This window comes from Thermobia domestica, chromosome 6 (assembly GCF_964235325.1).
Source record: "Thermobia domestica chromosome 6, izTheDome1.hap1.1, whole genome shotgun sequence".
Classification (NCBI taxonomy): Eukaryota; Metazoa; Arthropoda; class Insecta; order Zygentoma; family Lepismatidae; genus Thermobia; species Thermobia domestica.
Window position 1 is genome coordinate 152516741 of NC_137459.1, and position 19612 is coordinate 152536352.

General features: G+C 35.6%; 1 protein-coding gene across 2 annotated transcripts in view; it reads left to right on the forward strand.

Moving 5' to 3' along the window:
* LOC145688272 (transforming growth factor-beta receptor-associated protein 1-like) overlaps positions 1-19612 on the forward strand; it is a 128081-nt gene that overhangs the window by 82069 nt on the left and 26400 nt on the right. For both annotated transcript variants that reach the window (XM_081762267.1, XM_081762268.1), the window contains 4 exons: positions 5612-5822; positions 8763-8969; positions 12733-12893; positions 18208-18433. In XM_081762267.1, the coding sequence (XP_081618393.1) occupies positions 5612-5822; positions 8763-8969; positions 12733-12893; positions 18208-18424 (796 nt within the window). In that variant the 3' untranslated portion in view covers positions 18425-18433. The remainder of the gene's footprint in view (positions 1-5611; positions 5823-8762; positions 8970-12732; positions 12894-18207; positions 18434-19612) is intronic.

A 19612-nucleotide genomic window follows, 5' to 3' on the forward strand; every position in this document is an offset into this window, starting at 1 on the left:
TGCCCCTCATGGCATTCTGTGCAAGTAGAGAAAACTGCCATTTGATTGGCAATCTTGCTGATATCAGTTGAATTATTTGCCGGTAATTGACTAGTGTCGATAGGGTTGGGAGGGGATTGTGACGATTGGGCATGCTGGAGGGTAAAATAATAATAATAATAATAATAATAATAAAACGATCGGGATCCTCTGTTATCCGTTCGGAATATTTCGTTAAATGTGAGATATTAAATGGTAATTAGAACCCTGTTCGGCCATATTTTATGTAGTATATAAGTGTTCTTTTCTAGTCTGCGGCATAAAGTATTGCCAGATAGTTTAATTTATTGTTCTGAGAGAGAGAAAAGCAAAACAAAACATAGTATATAACCACACCTAATGAGTTTAAAGTTCAATTTTTGGTTATTAAAAGAGCGTCCGATAAGGAAGTGTCCAATTCAATCTGTTCGGATTGAATCCGACTTTTCTACAATGTAAAATTACCTTGCTAAGGCTGTAAGTAGAGCAACTAGCACACAAGATTTTGGACTTTCTCCCACAACTTTTTATTACAATAATTCTGTTATGTACAAATATAACAAAAATCACTATAATTGAGGTCTAAAGACCAATACAATGTTCTTTATGTAGATTTTTATTAGCCAGATGGAAGGTCCCTAGGCCCAGGCAGCCAAAGGAAGGATACTCCAGGCAAGCTAAGTGTTTGCGGTTAGAATCTCTCAGTGCTCCAGGCAAGCAAAGACAGTGGTTAAGGTCCCACAGAGCTCCTAAAGGAAAGGTAAAAGGGGGGAGTTGACTAGTCGAGACTGATGCCGTTGGAGGTCCTTCGGCGACTTTTATACCCTCTTCGTGGGAGATGGTGGCGTTACTGTTCCTTTCCGGTCAGGTATCCTGTTGGTGGTGATGATACCTGTCGTCTGCTTGCTCGTAGTAATAGGTGTAAAGATGCACGATGTATTTATAGAAATATGGAGCAGGTGTAGGATATAAGAATATTTAAACGATGTGTAGTGTGACTGTACTATAGTTGATATGAGGCGTTCAGAGTTTGCAATGAGCAAAAAGTGGCGGCCAGCTCGTTAGTCCCTTCTATGTATTGTCTGTAGAGTACGTCATTTACACCCACTTTGTACATACCGTCAAATGGGGTGAATAGAAACACATTTTTGGCTATATGAGAATATAAGTCCGGTAATGTTAAAGATTTCGCGTATCAGATTATTCCAAAAGAAAGGTCTTAATATGCTAATGAATTTCAGTAAACGTCATATTAATTTATCAACTCCACTTTTCTTCACCTTGATTTTTCTTAATGTTTCTATTCACCCCTACCCATGGGGTGAATAGAAACAATTACTTTATTTTCATTGTTGCTTCTTTTATACTATTGGAAAGGTAAAAAAGAAACAGCGTATTTGTTGAAACGAACTATTTATTTGATACGTGCAAGATATTAGTTCAATAAGACCAGTATTACATAAGTTACAAACTATAAAACAATACAATGTACAATATAGGTATAAACGACCATATAGTTTTGATGATATTTGAATAAGATTTAAACCACTGAAATCATCAGGGAAACTTGTCATGAGTTGAGTTGATTTTGAGGTTTACGTCCCGTTCAGCAGCGAGGCTATATGAGACGTGGACCTACTGATTAACGTAGAATCAGAACTACATGAGCTCCCGCCGGGAATCGAACCCGGGTCTCCCACGCCAAAGGCGCGTACGCTAACCGCTTAGCCACGAAGGGGCCCGAAAGTTATCATATACTTAAAGCGTGCTGACGAACTCCTAATAAAACCCACCAGTTTCGTTCTGAAAATTTCATTGTTTATGTGCTCTCTTATAAAACACTCCCACATATGCGTCATGTTCCCATTTTCGCACTTGGGTGCTGAATAGTCTCATCGAGTTTTAGCTTCTCATTTTACCACAGCAAAATCACCAGCTTTAGAAAACCATCATCTAGTTCGTGATCGTCTGGAATGTTGTCTTCTGGAGTGTTGTCTTTCTCCTCTTTCGACAATACAAAGGTAGGTTGAGTTTCGTTGTGATTTGATTAAAATGTATCATTTTCAGAAAATAAACCAAAACTCTTACCAGAAACATCTATTCGTACTCTCTTCTTCCCTTATTTAATTTTTTCATCTTCTCTCATGCTCCTGAGAAGATCCATAAGGGAACGGTTTACAGTCTGAGATGACTTTTGCTGTTCTGTTTCTTCTCGTTCATTGTCTTTTTTTGGCAACATCCTCAATATTTGGTCTCGACAAAGGGGAAAAATTCCACACTTTTCAAATCCAGCCCTGATATTTTCCTCCTTCAGTTTCACACTTTTTTTTTTTCAGAAGACTTGGAAATTTGTTCTTAGAGATGGTTGATACATTCCTATCAGGTCCTTTTTTCTGCTCCTCAAGAATTTTCCACTCCTTGAGGAATTTCAAGAATTTCCCAAGAAGTGTTTCTATTCACCCCACTAATTAAAAATCATAACAATAACCCAGTAAAGTTAAATTTTGATTAAAAATAATTTACAAAAGGAAAACTTTTACTATGAACGCCAGTAAATGAAACAACAAACTACAAAATAGGCATATGTTCAAATGCAACAAATATGAAAATGTCATACTTACCAAGAAAGTTTAAGGAGCGCTAAAATACCGTGTAAGATTTCAGTAAAACATTAATGCTACTGCCGTCTACCTCAGTGTTCCCAACTCAGTAAAACATTTTGTCTCTGCCCTGGACACTTTAGCCGTATAAGACTATGTTAAGAAATTTCAGTTTTCTTGATTAATTTATCGTCCAGATAAATCCAAAACTAATCTGGGAGTTTTGTTTCTATTCACCCCCATGTTTCTATTCACCCCATTTGACGGTACTTAAAATTAAGTACTACATATTACAGATCCACAATGCTGAATGTGTAATCAGTAAGGCGTGTACTTGCTAAATGGACAGTCCGGGTTCGATCACTGATCGAGGCAGGATTTATTTCTCATTCTTTTGCTGCTCAGGATTTCACCCATCCTCTGTAAAATGGAGAACTGAAAAACACTGGGGTCATAGATAAGGCGAACAGAGCGTGGTGCTAACTACATCGCATCCTGTACATATCGCGATATTAAATGTTAAGCCTTAAAATAAATAAATAAAATCTTACTTTGTACTACAAATGTTGTTCCTATTTAGGATTCCATTCTCACGATATTTTAGTCATTTCTGTGATCATGAGTCCGTATATAATCGACGTAAGCTGGAACTATCATTTTATTTCCTTGGATTTATTATGTTCCTTGACCTATGAATGAAAACAAGCCCCAAGTACTACAGAAATCTCTCTTCGTTAATTAAATTCAAGATCTGTAGATATTGAAACCAATCACTTCCTTAAATATGACTTACCCTAATGCAATTTGAAATATTTACCTTGAAAAGATGCATTCTGAAATGAAAAGTAAAATTCAAGCCAATTACTGTTAAACAACATATTGCGGCATTTAATTGAAATAAACTTCTACAAAAGTGGTAGTGTTATTTAAAAAAACAAAAATCTTTATAACAATGGAATGTTCATAAGTATATACAAGTTTGAAGAATAATTATTATATATAAGGAAATAACCGCCACAGGAGCTACGTAATTAAACCATTTTTTAATAACTTCTCATTTAAAGGAGCCTAAGCTTCAAGGAAGTGATTGGATTCAATACCTACAAGTGTTGAGTTTAATTGACAGAGGAAGTGTTTTATGGAGTCTGGGATTGTTTTTGATTTACAGATCAAAGAATATAATGTATCAAAGGAAGTAAAGTGGTAGTTTCTGCCTACTTCGAATATGCAGGGGATCGTGGTCAAGGAAATTACTTAAATATTATGAAAATTGAATCTTAAATAGGAACAAAGTTTGCGGTACAAGGTGAGGTTTTATTTTCGCAAATGTACCCTAAATCATATGTCAGTAATTGTAAAGTGTTAGTTTCACAACATTTGTGGGTCTTATTGGCCTGTTCCTTTACCTCTACTACGTACAATGGCATAACCTGTATCTTTTTCCAGAATTGGATCAGTTCGTCATCTTCGAAGTAGGATCATTACAAGTATTCACGAGCGAAAGAGTGTAAATTAGTGCCAGGTACTTGCGTCAGTGTTTCAGGAATGGTAAATGTAGCTAAGTTAGACCAAATTGTGACAAAGAACGTTAAACATACAGTCTTATTAAAAAGGAATCAACTCCGTTTCCTTTAAAGTACTCGTTTTACATCTGTAGGTGGGATTCTTTGAAATTATGTGAATACTGTGAAGAATCTATTAGCTGTGTTTTAATTACACAACAGAACATCTTGTATCCTTACAGAACAAAATAACACAGATGGTTGACCGGTTTATATCCTATCGATTTGGCAACGCTGTTGTTACCTGTGTAGTTGTCAGCTTGTATCTCCCGGAATACCATGTAATGTTAACAAAATGCTGCAGAAAATGAGCCGTTATTGGGAAAGGTACATCATGGTTCTTTTCGACGCACGTTTTTCGTACACTGAGTAGTGAAAGTGTCAGAAAAATGTACAACCATTGTAGTGGCCACAGCTAAAAATACAGTGGCCAAACAAACACAGATGGAGTCTATACAAAACATTCTCCAACAAAAAGGGCCTGTTCGAGATTACTAGCAGAAGTGTCATCACTTGAAGTTATTTTGTAGAATTCATCGACTGGCTGACCATGAGAATGCATCATCCCAACATAACTGGACACAGGGATTAAATCTGCTACAGTCAGCCACAACCTCTGCAGGTTAACAAACTCCTCTTTGTCACGATGCTGAACGTAAGACTAACTGCCGAAAACTATGAGAAACAGAGAGGGAGTGAGTTCGAAATGGAAAGTAGTTGTCACATTGGATGAGGCGTACATTTATCTGATAGATAATGAAAACATTCTGCCAATTACGTACCGTGACACCTTTGGCAAGGGATGTATTAAGTTTTACCGAGAATGGAGAGAAAGTTTTCCAAAGGGAATCGTGATTATCCACCGATACTGTTACCTGGTATGTTAGAGGTACGTAGAAGGATAAAAATCATTACTCCATTCTGTGGGAGAAACATCCCTCGTTTGTACAGACCCAACAAAAACCAAATGTGGATCTACGTATACAAAGCGTTCACCCAGACCCTCTGTTTTTATCATAACATGAAGCAGGAAACAGGAATCCATGTTACTCCTTCCTCTCAGAATTCCTGGTGGCAGCAAGAATGGTTTTCTGCTCTTTTGGAACTGTTACAACGTTTACAGGTTTGCCGTCATTGGCCTATGAAAAACCTGCAGAGAGAAATGCGATGGAACTGCTATGTCTGTGCTCCAACGTAGTTCGTTGCAGTATAAATTGCGATGTCGGGCGATGGATCATAATGTTGATCTGATAGAAGACAACCTGGCTCCACTGTTTTTCATGGATATAAGTATACTTTGAACATTAAATGGATATAACCCGATCAACCTTCTGTAGTAACTGCTACCGATAATACAAAAGAAATTGTGTAGTAAAGTATCACTATTAAAGCAATTTATCTCTTTACAATCAATCAATTTTTCACTTTCAGAATACCAGATCCCGCAATAGTATGGCGATATGTGGATGTTGTTTTGGAAAAAGATGAAGAAGTTGGAGTCAGAGCATTTACGCAGCGTAGCTGTTTTGAAGCACAATGTGATGAGTTAGCTCCTGACAGGGTTGTGAATTATCTTCAGAATCGATATCCAAAAGCTGCAATAAAATACTTAGAGGACCATTTGATGTACAAAGAAAAAAAGGTAAGTGGAAAATAATGCAGGGCTGATCCAGAAATTTAATGAGAAGCACAGTTCTGGGAATAGAGGTCTTTCGTACAGATATATATGTGTGTGTGCTGTTCTTTTAAGTTCCTTTATCCTCTACATTTGCCATTCCTATGTTATAACAAATCCATTTGTTTGGTCTTTTTGTAGTTTATCGTTTATGAACAGACACGCCTAGTTTCGTTATACTTTGAAAGGGAACAAAATATATTTTGAATGGCCCCTAAATCGAGATTTCGTTTTATATATATATATATATATATATATATATATATATATATATATATATATATATATATATATATATATATATATATATATATATATATACGGGATAATGACATACTGAGTTAACTGGTAGTTTTGGTTTGGCTGCACTATATGTAGTTCTCCAGATCTAAGGCGTACAAGAAAATTTATAATTGAATGAAAAACATTGGATTTTTTGGTTCAGGGCCCACACAATTCTTAAACGGTCACTAAATCGAGATTTCATATTTTTTATGTAATAAGCACGTCATACTGGGTTAAGTTGTAGTTTTGGTTTGGCTACAGTATATGTAGTTCTCCAGATATAAGGGCTACAAGAAAATTTATAATTGAATGAAAAACATTGGATTTTTTGGATCAGGGCCCACAAAAAATTTTAATGGCCCCTAAATCGAGTTTTCGTATTTTTTATGAAATAAGTACATCATACTGAGTTAAGTGGTAGTTTTGGTTTGCCTACACTATATGTAGTTCTCCAGATATAAGGCCTACAAGAAAATTTCTGTCTGAAATATATTGGATCTTTTGATCCAATAACGTAGTAGTATTACTCCCTCGTTATTTTTTAGATTTTCACTATAACTTACATAAAACTTATTCGGGTATAATACAATATTTGTATATTTCCTTTGACTTTCTTCCATTATACTTGAAATTAAAATAAGTTAAGAATGAGCAGTGGTCACGTCATATGAATTACTCTCTCCCCACCCTCAATTAAAAATATGTTTCACGATAATTTTCGTTGAGAAAAAAAAACTTTGATCTAAAGGAATATGACGCGTATTTTCTTTGAGCTACGGAGTGATCCCTTCTGAACAGTGTTTTAAAAATAAAGTGAAGAAGAATAGTATATTATTTTAAAAAATAAATTTTACGTTAACTTCTATAAAGTTTATTCTATTCTGATATACTATGATATGTGACAGTTTCACAACCTTCCAAAGTAAGTTAAACTACATAGCAAGTTGCATTGTGTATAGTTTAAACAGAATTTGAATTCAACAGAGTTGCAATGTTCTTTTAGAGGATGCAAATAATAACTTCAGTTGAAATAGTAGATAACTGTTTTTCCCGCTATTCTGTTGTTATATGAATCTGGCAACGCTGCATGGGCTGAAGTTAATCGAATTTGAACAACTCAAATCTTCGATTGCTACAAAAAGGAATCTACAAGAAAACGTTGGATAAAGCAAGGTGGTATTATTTTGTTGGATATCAGGAAAATAATGCTGGTCAACAAACATTTCGAATGTATTAAGCGAAACTTGATATATGTTTTTAGAACGATATAGTAAATAAAAACGTTAGTTTATTTTGGTAACAAAAGAATGTAATTCAGTTATCCATTTCATAAAATTGGGAGATCGTTATTGTATTTGTTGTGGTATAACTAATACAACATTTCAATAAAGATGTAGCAAAATTTAATTTAAAATATATATATATATATATATATATATATATATATATATATATATATATGTGTGTTAAATCGAACTAATAGTATATGTGAATTTTTTTTTTTAAAAATATGAATATAATTATTATATTGGTGAATATTGAAAATAAGCACACATTTGGAAGTTAGGGCTAATATTGCCTTCCCTTGAAAGATGAGCCATACAAATCAATTTATGTTTATGGAATGATTTAAATATAATGAAAATTTCTATGCAAATAAATAAATATGGGGTACTTTATGAAATTTATTCACCTTACTTTTCTTGCTTTCAATACATGCGTTAATGCATTCTAGATATTTTTTTCTCTTGGTGTATGCACAAATAATTGCTTAGGGATATCCCTAATATACCTGCAGATACATATGATAATTTTAAATAAATATTTTAGTGTTTTTTTTTTTTTTAATATCTATATATAGTACATGGTATGTGTTTTGTTGGAATTTACAAACAATTACATTGTTTAGAAATAGTGGGAGGGAAGATTGCTCGTTTCAACAATGGAGAGCATCATTAAACGATCAGAAAGATCTCAGAAATATGTCATACGGAGGACATGACTTCTGGAAGTTATAGTGAAGGATGATGTGTTTTGGATATTTTTCTACACTCTCGAAACAAATCAGTATAATGTAATATTGAAACATTTCGATTACCTGCCTTTCTGTTGGAACCATCTTTTGGCTGTTGCTTTTGATAACGTGTTTTATCATACACAGTACAAAAGTTTCTCCACTTTTCCTACGGAAAAACTGGTTCGTTTTGTAATATTTGTGATGTTTGCAGTCTTCCATCTTCCTGAACAAAAGTCAATAGGTACAGTCACCGGAAAAACTTCCTAAGCCCTCTAATCGAGCCCTCCTTAGGACCACGCAAGTGAAACTTATACGATTATCCTGGTAGTACATTAATCCGCACGATAACTATTGAACGACGGCGCACAACTAGATGTTTCATGTCTTAGTTAGAAGGATATATATATATATATATATATATATATATATATATATTAGAGTAGCTTTAATGAAATATAAAATCATTTAATTTCCAATTCCTTAGACACAGAAGTTTAGCTGTCAGTGTGACCTGACAGATTTATTATGAGAAACAGACTCCTTAAAGAAAATATTCAAACATCTTGTCGTGTATTTATTTTTTGTTTATTTTGTTTTATTTTCAGATGATTAAATACCATTCACTTCTGGCAAATTTACATCTGGAAAATGTTCTGAAATTGAAGCGAGAAGGCAATGAAGAAGCTTTAATTGAAGCCCGAAAATCTTTCCAAATTTTCCTGTACTGGTCAGATCTGTACATAGTTCCGTTGCTTCTAGGAAAAACAATGAGTGCAGGTTTATACAAAGAAGCTTCTATTTTGTACGGAAAGGTAAAATTTTTAAAAGGATATTTGAGGTTTATATGTCGTTTGGACAACGAGAAGTGAATTCTTTACAGACAGTGACAAAAGTAGGTCCTAACAATAATTAAATTATTATTACGGGTTGGCTGACACCGACACCTTTTTTAGCCTTTGGTACTGATAATATATCAGTTTCAACACTAATTTTGAATAATGTTAAATTTTTCAGTCAGACATAACTAATAGTTGAGTTGAAATCAATGTATAAAAAAGACACTTTTTTTTTTTTTTTTTTTTTACTCGTCGTAACTGGTGAAAAAATAATATCTACGTTAACTTAATCTTCCGGGTTTTAATTGATATTGTTTACTGCTTTTTTATTATTCCACTTTGACAGTAGAACTTAGGGGAGATGGAGGGCCGGAGGAGGAATATATAAAAATGAATAACACTTAATAACTCTTGAACCACCCGATCGACCTAGATCAAATTTTCAACATAGATGAGGTTCGGACCTGGCATGGTTTTCATCATATCACTTTGACGATTCAACTTAGGGGAGGAGAAGCAGGAAATACATAAAAATGATCTAAAATTACCGATATTAGTGTCGAATCCATAGTTTTCGGGGTCGCTGAGTTAAACAGTGACACATCCGATCCTATTTAAATTGAAATTCAGCCCTGCAACTTGGAGAGGGGGAGATACATAAAAATGATCAAAAATGACCAACGTTATTGTCAAATTCATAGTTTACGTGGTCACTGAGATGAACAGTGACACTTCCGATGCCGTACCCTGGAACAAGGGCGAGGAGGATATATAAAATAATCGACAATTACCGATATTAGTGCCGAATCCATAGTTTTTCGGGTCCCTGAGATGAACAGTGGCATTTCTGATGCCGTTTAAATCCAAATTCTGCCACGCAACATGGGGAGGAGGACGGGAAGAAATATAAAAGTGATCGAAAATGACCGATATAAGATGATAGTGCATTAGTAATAGGAAAAAGTGACTGACTAACGGAACATATTACATTTTTTTAAAGTTAACCCTCGCGCTTTTAAAAACTTAAATTAATTTATAAATATTAAGTGGTAAATTAATATTATCCCAGGTCTGGAGTATATTTATCCATATATTTGTAGAGCATTCACCTCTGGTGCTGGGGGTCCCGGGTTCAAACCCTGCTCCCGCCAAGTGAACTTTGTGGTGGACAAACACCGTGTGCGTGGGTTTTCTCGGGGTTCTCCCGTTTCCTCCCACTTTCTTCATTCCACCATTTCATTCATCTCTCATCATCACCGTCTCCTTTAGCCTAACCGGCATAACTGTGGGACGTAAAACTCAAAGATTTTATTTCATTTCCATATATATGTATTTATTAGTGTATAGTTATATTTACTTATTTTATGTTGTATAGTAATGTGTATATATATTAGAGATTTTACCCTGAACTTAAGAAATTCAACATATTCTTTTTCAGTTAGCTAGCTCATAAGTTATTTTTTACGTGCTAGTTTTTTAGGAGCCTAGCGAGAAGCTAGTACGTTAGTGCCGTTGTATTCTGTCTCTAGTCTTGTACTTTTCCATCCAAGTTGTTTGCACTAAATTTTTTCAAAGGATTTTTTGTAGCTTTTTTTAGCATGTCAAAACATATAAAAAGACAGCGAGCTCTTTTGTTCGTTTCTGTGCGTTATAGGGATCCTTAAGTTAAGGTCTTGGCTAGCCAATTTCAGCACTGGAAGTGAATAGTGCTGTGGAGAGTATCCCCTTTAGTTCATTTCTGTATGTAGTCGGATGAACGAGGGGGCTGCGGTGGCTCAGTGGTAGAGCGTTCACCTCTGGTGCTTGGGGTCCCGGGTTCGATCCCCGCCCCCGCCAAGTGAACTTTGTGGTGGACAAACACCGTGTGCGTGGGTTTTCTCGGGGTTCTCCCGTTTCCTCCCACTTTCTTCATTCCACCATTTCATTCATTACTCATCATCACCGTCTCCTTTAGCCTAACCGGCATAACCGTGGGACGTAAAACTCAATTTCATTTTTCGGATGAGCGAGTCCGTTGCATTACTTATATCCGCTGAAGCAAATGGACTTTGGCCGTCAGATAGTTTTTTTCCAAGATAGGGATTTAGGATGTTAAGAATTGTATTAGAAACTGATCCTACGCCTGAGGGGAGGATACTTGGATTATATTTGTTTGATTAGAATGATAGCATTTAGACTATCTATTGGGGTCTATGTCGAAGACGAGTGACGTCGAATAGGCTTAGGAATTGGTTCCGTCCTAGTGGTGGAGGAACTTTGTTTGTATCCGAATGCGTTTAATTTCGATCCTTTGTGTATATTTATAAGAACAATGTAGGTGCTGTGAATGTTTAGAGTTTCTCACTGCAACTTTCATGTAGGAAAGTGTACGAGTGTGTTTACCTAATTTCTCATTCCTTGAATGAAAGGAAGTTTAAGTCTGGGCCAGGAATGAAGGCTGACAACCTAACCCAAAGACCAACCTATCCTATATTTAGTTAGTTTTCTTATGGTAGACTTTTTGAGTCTCCAGAATTTAGGAGGAGGACAGACTGTATCCTATTAGTCAAGGTCCAGTCTTTGAAATGTAAGGGAGTACGAGCAGAGTTGAGTGTTTACTGTAACCCGTATTTCCATAGGCCTCTTTTTGACTAGAGAAATTATGAATAAGTAAGGAGACCAGGAGTAATAGAAATTAGCTTGTCTCTTGCTTTCTTCATTATTTATTGGGGGAATGCAAGCAGGAAAATTAGAGTGCATATAGGGACGGAATGGCGTCCTCAGATTCTAGCCAATCAATCACCTTCTAAATTAGAATATTTAATAAATGTTCAGTTTTAATAAATATTTAGAAATAAATGTTTAATCTTCAAATTTAATTCATCAATTTTCATCTAATTTCTTTGATGTGAACTTTTCCTAGACACGTAGCGAGCCAGTATTCATTTCGGACGTACGTATATATATATATATATATATATATATATATATAATTAGAGCAGAAGGTTTGAGAATGCAATTTGTCATGTATCGGATATTCTAAAAATGGAGCCTGCGGATCACAGAGCACTATTCCACAAATCATAAAGCAATATATATATATATATATATATATATATATATATATATTTCTATACATTTTGGGCCCTTGTCTGAAGAGAGGAATTGCACTATGTGGCACCATCGCAAATAAAGAACTATAGAATAGATCTATCAATCTATTAAATAGTTCCATCCATTCTTTCCAGATGACAGCTAAAGTCGATATAGATTGATACTAGCGTCACTTATTAGTGTAGCAATCGATTTAACAACTTGATGTATTTGTAGAGTGATGCTAATGGTTCCAAGTTAATCTGCAACGTTGCCACATTGTGAAATTTTGATTCCCCATAGCGGCTGGAGGAGGCCCCCGTAGGGCAAATTATCATATAACATTTTCGTTTTATTTTGGCCTGTAGAATACTGCTCTATGGTCCGTGGGCGCCATTTTTAGAACGCCCGATATTTATTAATTCGATGGAAGTTAAAAAAAATATTAATACATCTTGAGGGAAGTTATATGGTCAGATATTAGTAATTATAGATGATGTTAATTAAGTTACCTCCAGTAGTGGGGGCAGTCTAGTATTGGAAAAATCTATTAAGACTTTTTTCAGACTTTTTTTAAACTTCCAACACAGATAATACAATGCTGTCAAGCAATATTTAGCCTCATAGTATGGCAGTGTATATGAGAAAGAAAATTATTTTATTCCAGGCAGAAGACCACAGGAGAGCCTTAAATATTCTAGTGCACGAATTGAAAGATTATAGTGGTGCAGAGGAGCACTGTGAAAAAAGTTCTATGGAGAAAGGTCAAGAGTATAGACAGAAACTATTTCATATTCTGCTGAGCATTTATCTAGATCATAGTCTTAGGTAGGTATCCTGTAAATGTTGCTCGAATTTTTGCTTATTTTATATTAAATTTTTTGTGGTGTTGTTGCGTTACTCTAGCGCCAACCAGGGATGGATTAACCACTAAGCAAATAAGCACATGCTTAGGATACCAAGGGAAGGGGGCACGACGGAAATTTCCCACAGCCGAATTTACAGTGGTACATGGGATATTGGTACAATATTGCAAATGGTGCAGCTGAACCAGGATCCGCAAAATGAACCCCTTGATTATATGAAAAAAAGGTAGATAAAGAGATAGATAGATAAAGAGAAACATCGAGCGTATTTGGAAGGAAAATCGATAGATTCCGGCTACAGGCGGCTTTCTTGGCGGTGCCTCTGCCATGGCAGGAAAGTTGCAGTTTGTGTTTTGCTGCTGATTTTCAGTACTGCGTTGGAATCAGTCTAGACAGGGCATACGTACTTCTTATCTTTGTACTGTTCCGTACAGGTTTTCTAGATGCTGCTACGTATTCAACTCCTTTCCCCATGTGTTTGTTTCTGTATTTGCGACAGAAAGAGCCTTCCCTGCTTGTCTAATGGCTAACACACGCGCCTTTGTGCACTGGGTCCCGGGCTCCATTCCCGGTGGGAGAACCTTGAAATACAGTGATTCGAATTCCACCTTAAATTGTAGCTCAACATCTCATATAGCCATGGTGCTGAAAGGGCCTTAAATTGCAATCCAACTAGTATATGCGACATAAAGAATATGTAATAAAAAACCATGAACGAAGCTGTAATTAAGAACTGATTCGTCGTTATTCTAAATACTTACGAAAAAAAACTACTCTTTGTTCTTTTTTAGCTGTATTTTTTGTGGTAGGGATTTTTTTATTCGTATTTCTGTTTTTAATCTAAATAATTCTTATATATATATATATATATATATATATGTGTGTGTGTGTGTGTGTGTGTGTGTGTGTGTAATATTAAATGCTATATTTTCTAGGCATATAGTTACTCTTTATTATTTAAAATAAGGGATTATCTCAATAGCAGTTACAACTTCATTGTTAAGTGATTGTTCTACACTGCTTGACATGGTAAGGAACAGTGATATTTTTCGGAATAATTCCGAATAGACATTAAGGGAAGAAATGAAATGCAGTACATATGCAGTAGAGACAGTGTGTAATTATTCTAAGTGAAATATTGAAATATAAGAAAATGAAAAAATAAATAAAGAAAAAAAATGCTCTTTGGAACATGTTCAAACCACCACGAAAAATGGATCTACCTGCCAGAAGGACAATGATATGAGTACCTCAGTAAGATGTGTGACCTCCGCGGACACTAATGCACATTCTGCATCTAGTGTTCATTCTGTCCACTTAACTAGTGAGGAGACCTTGGAGAATATTATCCCACTCCTCTCGCAAGGCGTTTGTCAGTTCTTGCATGGTTCGGGGAAGGCGAGTTCGGTGAGAAACACGTCTGCCAAGGACATATCAGGCATGCTTAATAGAATTAAGGTCCGGAAAGTAAGCAGGCCATTGGATACGTGTAATATCTTTACGCTCAAGTGTGTTCGATACTTTAATGATCCTGTGTGGACGCGAATTGTGGTCCATAAACAGGAAGTCCGAACCTGCCGTGCCCCGAAAACGAAGAACATGATTTAGAGGAATCTCTCTGCAGTACTGCTGCGATGTCACGCTACCTCGCTCGAAGATGTGAAGTTGGGGTCTGCCATTGTGCATAATGACTGCCCACACCATTACACCTTGGCCCGTAGCGATCACGTTCATGAACATGCTGTTGTTCATAACGTGTTTCCTGTTCTCTCAGGGCTTATAGCGAGTCACATTCTTTTAAAACTAAAAGTTACTTTTTTTCAAGTTGGTCACTAAAAGTTACTTTTTTTCAAGTTGGTCACTAAAAGTTACTTTTTTTTTCAACTTTGTCACCAAAATTTACTTTTTTGGGAACGTATAGTCATTTTTTCGTGTGATCTATGTTTTACATTGGGATTGAAGAAGGTAAAGAAAGATTTGTAAATTACATGATGTATGTAATTTGTAAGATTTGTAAGGTGCATTTTTAGTTAACATTTGTAATTTATTTTAAAAGTTCATAATAAGGGTTAAACATAATCCGCATTATTTGCTTTGATTTTATAGTGTTAAAGGAGAATGACATATATTACCTGTTTGCAGTTTACTTTTCCTTGTATGCGGAATGTTGGTAGAAGCCATATCTATGTTTAAAATCATGTAGTACCAAGACTCAATTTGTAACAAACCAATTGTACAAGGCAAAATTTTATTACCAGTTAATGGTAATCTAGATGCTATGTATTAATTACATTACTTTAATTTTGTGTTATTGGACATAATGGAAATACAGAAATTTTGCCTTACCCATGAGCGCCCGAGGGGGGGGGGATATGCCCCCTTCCTGGCTCACGAAAATAAAAAATACCAAATGTAATATAGCAACCATTGAAATGCCCCTCTACAAAATTTTCTTCAGGCGCCCATGGCCTTACCCCATTCAGATCAAAGTTGAAATACAAAACCGTGCAAATTATGCAATTAATAATAAATCTATAAACAAAGTAATCCATTTTTTATTAGCTGACAAACTTAAGTAAAATAGTTATTAATCTTAACATGTTAAAACATTACGTATTTCAGCTATGATCCAGCCGGTCCTATTTTGGTTGAAAAAAAATATAAAATTCAATTTATGCCCAAGTTTAACAACAAGGTTTAAAGTTGCTTTTTGATGAAATTTTGGTCACATTTTCGTGTGCTTTTGGTCACTTTTCAGCTTTTTAGAAGAGGTTAGACCACTATGAACCCTGCTCTCTCTATAGTAACTGGTGGTCAGAATCACCTGTCAAATTGAAACGGGATTCGTCCGGAAATATCACTCTGGTCCTCTGTTGCTAACCCCAACCAACATGTTTCTAACACCACTGTAATCGTTCGAGACCATGGCATGGTTAAAGTGGGATGCATTCCGTGCATACAAACCAATCTGATTTAAGCCGTGCGAAATGGTTCTGGTAGATACATGTGTACCGGTAGCGGTTGCAAGGTCTGCAGCTATCTGACGCGGAGTGCGCTGTCTGTTTCTCTTCGCCAGTAGGGATACATATCGGTGTGGTCTTCCTTCGACGACCGTCGGCATGCTTTCGCATCGCATTTCCACTTTCCGCGGTCTTATTGAACCGCGAGATGGCACTTTTTGACATTCCGATTGCTATCGCCACAGTAGTAACATTTTGACCAGCTTCCAGTCGTCCAACTGCACGTCCACGATCGTACGCACTCAAATGCTGTCTTGAAGCCATTTTGTACTTAATTATGGTCCCATCACACTGAATTTCACAAAACTGAGCTCCAGCACCTACGGCGCTATTTACGTCATATACGTCACTGCCTGCACTTTCGACTGAACACAGAGCTTTCGTGAACTGCTGCATTGCATTTGACTATAATTGGTCGACTGCCGGGAATGCTACGTGGCACAAATCAGTTGTTCGTTAGCAATTGTCAAGCAGTGTATATTAAAAGATCCCATCACATTTGTTTTGTGTAACTTGACAACCTGTTAAATCGGTTAGATTTCTGTGAAACCAGAATTGGTCAATATAGACAGGAGGTATCACAAAAAGAAGTGTTGCTACTAGAACTAAAGAGCATTTAAGGAACATAAAAAAGTGAGCAATTTTTTAAATTTCAAACATGGCAAAAATCATACAAAAGAGGCTAATGTTTTAAGTAAACTCAACAATAATATGGAAAGGGTGCTAAAGGAAGATCTTCATTTAATATATATATATATAATTTTAACAATAAGTTGAAGAGTCAGCATTTAAATCGGGATAATTGGACGAATACTGGATTCAATAATAAATGATTTGACGAAATATAGAAACCATGTCAATAATCTAGTTACTGGCAATTAGGATTCTAAACAGTGTGGTAAAAATAAGACAACTATAGGGTGATTTAAAAAAAAAAAAAAAACGGATTTCATTTGGGTCTAGAATTTCTAATTAAAGTCCGCTTTTCATGCGGTTTGTGGCAAATGATCAAGGAAGATGGGAGATTTATGAAACTATGGTTACTGGTTTAAATTCATCCAGGGTAATATCGGCCACGCCTCAAGAAAAACAGCAAATATTCGCCAGTGTACCTTACAATTGGAATGAAGTGCAATTCGGTGTGGAGATCTGAATTTTCTTCGCTAAATGACAACCTCGAGAAAGTCAATAAGAAACAGGAAACTGGGCCGTTAAATTCGGAATTGTGCTGTACAGTTCTGTGCTACTGTCTGAGTATGATCAGGACACAGTGAGAATAGTGTACTCTTTGGAGTAAATTGAGTTTATCGTTAAAATATTTTAGAGAACGGAATCTGTTGTTGCTACGCAAAGGGCATTTAGAAACAAATTTGTCTCACGTTCTGCCCCTCACGGAGCATATGGTCGCTAGTGAATATATTGTAAGAAAGAGGATCGCTTCTGAGTGAGACAGGAAAGCATCTAACCCCGTAGACGGGTGTTGTGTAAGATGTCAATTACCGACTCCTTAGGTGGCCCAATAACTTTCCGTCGTTTGTCGGAAAAAAAAAGAAAAGAAAAGAAAAAAAAGCAGCTATAGCTACTTAATATGTGATTTATGGATGTTATCACTAACACTTAATTTGTATTCTGCAATTTCGCTTCAAAAATCCAAAACCTCATTCCTATTATAAGGTACACTGGCGAATAATTGCTGTTTTTTCTTGACATGTGATCGATATTACCCCGGATAAATCTAAACCAGTAAACATAGTCCCATAAATCTCCCATCCTTCCTTGATCTTTTGCCACAAACCGCATGAAAATTGGACTTCAGTTAGAAATTCTATACCCAAATTAAATCCGTGAGTTAAAAAATCACATGTAGAAAGCTATCGAACACGCCCTATGTACAGTTACCATACTACATTCCGGTGAGATTTTATACTTGGGTCCATACTTTTTAACCAGTGATTTTCTTACCATCCTATGTATTTATCTGGACGTATCAACAAAGGTAGTCAAATTCAAAACGCAGTCTTGAATACTTCGGGAGAAACTGGTTTTACTTACCTTTTTTTCTCTCTCTTTCTTTTTTTTTTTTTTTTTTTTCTTTCTTTTACTGATTCTCTGAGCTTGTCAGTGAATAGTTACATCTATTTGTGTGCAGTTATTTCTGTACAGAGTATTTTTAGTATTCGAGAGATAAAGATCTAAAGTGTGTAATGATTTTCGGAACATTGAACTTCATTAACTCTTATATCCGTTTTTGTTTAGTATGGAAAAACGAGAGGAATTAAGGATTCCTGCGTTGAATTTGTTGAATAAGCGTCCTGCTGATTTTGATGCTTCCATAGTACTGGATATAGTTCCACAATGTTGGTCGCTTGATGTGCTGAGACCATTCCTTCGAGAAGCGATACGCCAGTCTCAACAAAAGGTGACTGAGAGTGCACCAGGTTCCGTTTATGAAGATGATCCGCGGTGGAAATGATTCATAAAGGTGAGATAAATAAATAGAGAGTAATTTCTTTTAGCAAGTAAACTTTTTTTCTTTTACTTTGAAATCTCGGTTTTTTCTTCACTTCGATTTTTTTTTCCCTTCACTTTGAAGTTTCGTTCCTTCTTATATTTCGAAGTCTTTACTCATGTCCTATATAAATATATTATGATTTTTTAAATAATGTTTTTCATTGTTATGAAAATCAATATGTGAAAAGGGGACACATCAATGTTGAATGAATGAATCTTTTAAATGTTGAATAAATGAGGCATAGATTTATAGTTCATAATGGGAGGGCTCATAGCGAGTCACTTTTTTAAATAAAAGTTACTTTTTTCAAGTTGGTCACTAAAACTTACTTTTTTTTCAAATATGTCACTAAAAGTTACTTTTTTTTTGGGAGATAAAGTGACTTTTTCGAGTGATTTATGTTTTGCATTGGCAGTTTTCTAACAAAAATATAGAAATAAATGGAAAAAGGCAGAAACTTGTTACTCGTTACTCTTCTGAAAGCTTCAGTACTTGCTGCCACATGTGAAACAGTCAGCTTTATATTCTCACTTCAGCTTTTATTCTTTCTAAAGCACAATGGATGATTGGTGGATGCTTAAGCTCTCAAGATGGAGTTGACAACCCTTCTGTGTCTATTCTTTCTTCTATCATAATAGTCTTTTAGTTTCCTCTCGTAATAGTTAACGCTCCGCTCAACGTTGAGGGTGTGTGTTTGTGTGGTTCATCATGTTCGTCTTGTGTTATGCTTCTTATATGTTCTTCTTAAGAGTATGTGATGAATTTGAATATTTCATGGCTTTGAGAACTCTCAGTGCTAAGTTAAATATAATGTTTGGGATGAAGAAATTCAGAAATAGGCCAGAACTGGTTCCACTTACTCAAAAGCTTTTTACATCTGCTTACCGTAACTACAAAGCATACTTAGAAAACCTAAGAAACGAGGAAGCTTAAAATTAAAAAAAAAAAAAGAAAAGTAAAGAAAAGATGAAACAAAACAACAAACAGAGAGAGAGAGGTGATGGAGAAATTGACAAAGGAAAAAAAGGGGCATGATGAGATTTTGGTCACTTTTCAACTATTTACAAGAGACCAGACCACTATGAGCCCTGTGATGGTGAAATGCTGCAAAACTGTGTTTTATCTTATGATGGTATCTGGGCTCGAACC